At 50.2% G+C, this 6,131-nt stretch overlaps 1 protein-coding gene across 2 annotated transcripts in view; it reads right to left on the minus strand.

Moving 5' to 3' along the window:
• Positions 1–6,131, minus strand: part of CLCN7 (chloride voltage-gated channel 7) — a 27,489-nt gene that overhangs the window by 19,460 nt on the left and 1,898 nt on the right. The window contains exon 2 of one of the 2 annotated variants that reach the window (XM_003790770.3): positions 1,762–1,833. The exons of the other annotated variant lie outside the window; for it this stretch is intronic. Coding sequence (XP_003790818.1) covers positions 1,762–1,833 — 72 coding nt within the window. The remainder of the gene's footprint in view (positions 1–1,761; positions 1,834–6,131) is intronic. 2 annotated transcript variants of the gene reach the window in all.

The following is a 6,131-nucleotide window of genomic DNA, read 5'->3' on the forward strand; positions in this document are numbered from 1 at the left end:
CCACCCTAGGTGTACGTGGCTGGCACCTTAGCCGATTGAGCCACAGGCGCCGAGCCTAGGCAGTGGTTTCTTACATAGGGCATCAAAAACACAAGCAACAAAAGGGAAAGGAGATAAACTGACCTTCATCTAAATTAAAAACTTTTCTGTATCAAAGGACACAACAAAAAAGTGAAAAGAGGCCTGGCCCAGCGTCTCATGCCTGTAATCCCAGCACTCTGAAAGGCCGAGGCTGGTGGATTGCCCGAGCTCAGGAGTTTGAGAACAGCTGAGCAATAGTGAGACCCTGTCTCTAAAAATAGCCAGGTATTGTGGTGGGTGCCTGTAGTCTCAGCTACTTGGGAGGCTGAGGAAAGAGGATCACTTGAGCCTAAGAGTTTGGGGTTGCTGTGAGCTATGATACCACAGCACTCTACCAAGGGTGACAAAGTGAGACTCTGTCTCCAAAAAAAAAAAGTAAAAAGAAAACCCACTGAATGGAGAATGCTTTCATAATCATGCATCTGATGTAAGAAATTTGTATTGAGAAAACGTAAGAACTCCTGCAACTCAATTATAAAAAGACAAAATAACCCAATTAAAAGATGGGCACAACTGATGCACACATGCCCAGCTCTGGCTCCACATCTTAAAACTAGAGTGACAATTTCTGAATCCCATGTCCTCATTTTCTTTTCTTTTCTCCCAGTTCCTGCTCCTCCAAAAACCAAAGCAAAGGCTTTGAAGGCCAAAAAGGCACCACTGAAAGGCATCCACAGCCACAAACACAGGTCATGTGTTGCCTGCCTTCCCATGGCCCACGATACCCTGGCTCCACAGGCAGCAAAATACCTCTGCCCCCAGGAGAAATAAGCCTGACAACCAAGCTGTCACCTGACTGCTGAGCCTGCCACAAAGAGGAAAGGAAACAACAGCATGTTGTGCCTGTGTAGATGCAAACACCAAAAGGCGCCAGACCCTGACCAGCCTGCTAGAGAGAAGCCTGGTGAGGAGGATGCCTTGGGGGCTGACAACAGAATGGGGTCCTCTGGACCTGAGTCCAGCAGGCTAATTCCTGAGGTCCTCAGACAGGAACAGGTTGAGGGAACCAGGACCAACCTCCCTGGGTGCTAATTAGCCCAGGGCTGCTAATTAGCAGGCTAATTCTCAATATATGTCTTTTCACTATATTAAAAAAATGGGCACAGGCTCAGAATAGATGTTTCTCCAAAGAAGATAAGCAGCCAATAGCACATGACAAGATGCTCAGCCTCACTGACCACCAGGAAACACAAATTATAGCCACTACAACATGCCACCAAGGAGGAAGGAAAATTTGAGTTCTGCTGGGGGTGGAGGGACTCAGAAAGTATTCCCAGGACAACCAAAGGCACAGTGGCTAGAGGAGTTGTTTGCAGGGGACACAGAATTCTTTCCATTGAAGTCAGGGGACAGCATCACCACTTTTAAAGGTTCCCCCACCCCTTTGGGATCCCTGTCCTCACCTTGCCATAGAGCTCCTCCAGTCCCCCACCCACACTACCAGCTTCCTGCACCCCACAGTACACTCATACCTGCAGGCCTGGGTGCTGTGTTCCTCTGCTCACCTAGCTGTTGATGGTCACTTGGTCTTGGGGCCATGTTCCCCTGAAGCAGCCTTCCTGGGTACCTGGCCTTGGGACTCTGCTGTCTGCCTGCCATCCTGCCTGCACCCACCCCCTGGGTCTGGTGGGCACAGTGAAGGGCAGCTCTCAGGAGGACAGGGACATCTCCACCACTCACCGGGTCTAGAAGCTCATCATCCAGCTCCATGTTACTCATCTGTCCGATTTGGAAAAATGCAGAACGAGGTGACTAAAAGCAGAAGAGAAATCATGAGGGCATATGAACACCAGAAGGTGGTGACTGCATGTCCTTCCTTCCTCCCCAATTTCTGGCTCCCCCCCACCCTGCCCAGGGAGCTCAGACAGGAACAGGTTGAGGGGACCAGGACCAACCTCCCTGGGTGCGAGAGCCCAGGGCTGCTCCAGCCACTCATTGCCTGTCGAGGAAAAGGCCAGCCCCAGCAGGGACACTCTAGGCTCCCTGCTCTAAACTGAAGATGAGGCACCTACCACCCCACAGAACCCCACAGCCAAGCCAGCACCCCTGCCACGGGGCCTCTACCCTTCCTGCCAGCTGGTCCTGATGTCCTGCTTGGCCCCCTGCCACCTCCACAAAGTCTGTTCCAATGTGGCTCCTCAGGGTCCCAAGACACAGACAGCTTCACATGCCTGGCCTGTCTTTAAGTGTGTTAATGCTGCCTTCCTTCCTGGAGAGGTAGCTGTTGGGCAGAGCTGGTCAGCCAGTACCACTGCTATGGCACCCATGTAGCTCTCTGTAACGCTGTCACCAGTGCCTCCTCAGTGGATGCAAACCCACTGAGCACTGGCCAGGATGAGGTGGCCAGGCCTAAAATGGACCAAGTAAGGCCAAGGCCAGGCCGGGATAAGATGGGCACTCATGTGCTCACCCTTCTATCTCCAGAGGCTACATTAGTTCTCCAATTTCAACTATTTCTTCAATCTACCAATATTTCTGGGGGTGGGAAGGGAAGAAGGGCTGGTTCCTCAGGTGAGGTCAATGAGCCCCATGAGGAGAAATAAGCACCAGAAATCAGCTCTACAGTGGAGAAGCAACCCCGAGGCTGCCATCCCTACCCTGGGTGGTGGCTGTCCTAGCTGCCTCGTTTGTCCACCTGCTGATCTCCCCTCATCCTCCCCACTAACATTCTCTGTACCCACCCAGAAAGCCGTAGTGGTTCTTGGTGACACAAAACCAAAGGTAACAGTGTCAGGAGCCAGCTGGGCCAGGATGAGGACAGGATAAGGCTCTCAGCCTGCCAGGCAGGGCACACAAAGTGCTTGCTGGGCCATTGTACTGACCATGAAATGATCAACTGCACATCATCAAGAACCACAGGGATCCAAAGTGAGACCCCACATAGCATATGCCCTGGAGGTTTGTCAGCAGTATCTGAGGACCACACTGCGAGAGGTGTGAGGACAGTCTCACAATTTGCCCTGTGTACCAGGCCTGGAGAACTCGCACTGGGCCACATCCGCACCCACATGAGCATCATCAGGCAGCAGCGGGAAGAGGTGTGCATGTGTGCAGCCGACAGAGGCGCATGTGGCAGGTGGGACACCCACCCTAATTAGGGAATTCATCCATTATTCCTGCCTAAAATGAAAGGATACAGCTTAGAAAGCAGGACCCTGCCGGATTTCTTCAGCTTTATCTTTTATGCTGGAAAAAACCCACATTTACTTGAAGCAATTCTTGGTATAGTCCCTTTCTTTTGCAAGCGTAAGTTAAATACTTGTTCCTAAACCACTAACACACACAAGCTGAATGAACCTGAAGGGCATGACTCACTGAGAGAGGTCAACCCACAGAACACTCCACAGAACAGCTTGCCACCCAGTTCTCTAATGCTAGATGCAGACTGCAGGCTGGAGAGGAGGCACTGGTGGCCAGGGCTAGGAGGGCTGTGACTGCAAAGAGGCTGGAAAGAGAGATCTCTGTGGTGATGGAAACATCCTGCATCTTACACTGCACCAGGACTAGCTTGTGGATCTGTATGGGCTCCAGCTGCATGATGCAACCACTAACGGACACATTAGGAGCTGGCTCAAGTAAGCAGAACTCAAGGGACCACTGGGGATGACTAGAGGACCTTCCTTGTAGCTGTGGGACACCCCCAGGCCTCTAGCATTCCTCAGACTGTGCTCCCTGGATCTAACCTAAGATCCCTACCCTGTTGGGGTCTCAGGCTAAGCCCCCAGGAATGTCTTACCTTTACATATACGTCAAATACCCCTCCCCCCCACCTCTGCAGCCGTCTGATCCTGGCTCAAGCAGATTTTTTCTTTCAACTGCTAAGTGAAACTAAATCAACTAGATTCTTTCTGTAAGTTCTCAAAATGGTTGGCCCCCACTGCTTACAACCATGCCCATGACTTGCTGGCCGACTTCACCCAGACAGGCAGTGACCATCATCTCCTCACCCAGCAAGCCAGGACTCAGAACAGGAACAGCAATCCAAAGGCAGCCCTGAGGGCCTGTGCTGCTGCCCAGCCTTGATTAGACCCCTCCCCAGGATGCCCTGGCCACCACAGCTACCTTCAGGGTGCTCAGCTAGCTGTGCCTGTGCAAATGTGGCAACAATGCCACTGTCCAACTCTGGACAGGGCCGGGAAGCAGCTACGACAAACACTCACATTCTGTTTGCGGGATCACTCCTACAGAGAAGTTATTGGCCTGGAGGCCGGTCTGTATACTACCACAGTGGCCCTGCACCTAACTGTGACCTCCGCCTGCTGTGACCTCCATCTGCTGGTCAGAGCAGATTCTCCCCCAAGAAAGACAGCATCAAGAAATCTAAGGACCTGCCAACAGAGTCACAGATGAATGTCAAAAACAAAGATGAATCCCTTTTGCGTCACTGCTTTTAACATTACTGAGAACAACTAATACATATTTATTAAAAGTGTGGTTTTTGGCTAGGTATAGTGGTTTATGCCTATAATCCTAGCACTCTGGGAGGCCAAGGCGGGAGGGTTGCTTGAGCTCAGGAGTTGAAGACCAGCCTGAGCAAGAGTGAGACCCCATCTCTCCTTAAAATAGAAAAACTGAGACAGGAAGATCACTTGAGCCCCAGAGTTTGAAGTTACTGTGAGCTATCATCATGCCACAGCACTCTGCCCAGGGCCACAGAGTAAGATTCTGTCTCAAACAAAAAATAATAATAATAAAATAAAATCTAGCCTGGCCTTGTGGCAGGTGCCTGTAGTCTCAGCTACTCAGGAGGCTAAAGGAAGAATCTGGGAATTCGAGGTTGCAGTGAGCTAAGCTAAGGCCATGGCACTCTAGCCTGGGCAACAGAGTGATACTCTGTCTCAAAACAAAAAGTGTATTTTTTGACAAGCACCATGCTAGGTGCTTATTAACTTTTTTGCAAATGAGAAAACTAAAGATATGGCAGCTCCATGCCCTCACTTTAGACCAGTGGTTCTTAACCTTCCTAATGCCACAGCCCTTTAATACAGTTCCTGTGGGTCACGACCCACAGGTTGAGAACTGCTGCTCTAAACCCTTGCTAGTCCAGTGCTCAGAGTACAAAGGACTCCCAGGCTACTGGCCTAACTGGTCTGCCAGTCTCTAGATTCCACCCTCCTCATCAGTTGGTAGAGGCATGTCAAGCATCCTTGAGGAATTGAATCCCCAGGATCCTGCGGGTTCTCCCAAAGATTGGCACATTCAAACCCAGCTCATGTGCCCTGCAAGGTTACCCTCCATGCCCCACACTGCAACCCAGATTATGTTCTGGGAGCCCCAGTGTGACCTCTTTTGCCCCTGGGGCCCGTCAGACAGTCCTCCCAGGGTGCTGGGCCTGTTTCTTTTGGGAAAGGAGCTTCTTTATGCACCTGTGTCCTAGCCAGCTACAGAGCAAGTGCACAATCAATTATTTTGTAATTGTTTAATAGCAGCTGATCTGTTATTAAATATAAACAAAAAAGCTTAAAATGATTTTTAAGGGAATAGATAACGAAGTTTTTCCAAAATAGCCTTTACTTGTTTGTAAGAGAAATAGGAAACCCCAAAACATTCAGTCCTGCAATAAACCTAAATTCGACCTCAGTCAAGGTTTCCAATCTCTTTCCCTATTAGCTCTTAAAGCCACTTTTCTCCTTTCTTGTGGACTTAAGATTACTTTTTTTAAAACAGGAAAAAAAAAAAAAACAAAGGAAAAAAATGTACCAGGAAGAAAATCACCCTGGCCCCACCACTCCAAATTATCCACCTCAGATTACTTCTCACACAGACCATAGAAAAGAAACCAGAAGATTTCACTTTAGGCTTGGCGCCTGTGGCTCAAGTGGCTAAGGCGCCAGCCACATACACCTAAGGTGGCGGGTTCGAATCTACCCGACCGCCAAACAACAGTGATGGCAGCAACCAAAAATAGCCAGGCGTTGTGGTGGGCGCCGGTGGTTCCAGCTACTTGGGAGGCAGAGGCAGGAGATTCGCTTGAGCCCAGGAGTTGGAGGTTGCTGTGAGCTGTGATGCCACGGGACTCTACCCAGGTGAATAGCTTGAGGCTCTCTCTC

This window comes from Otolemur garnettii, unplaced genomic scaffold, assembly GCF_000181295.1.
Source record: "Otolemur garnettii isolate 467f Iridium unplaced genomic scaffold, OtoGar3 scaffold00044, whole genome shotgun sequence".
NCBI lineage: Eukaryota > Metazoa > Chordata > Mammalia > Primates > Galagidae > Otolemur > Otolemur garnettii.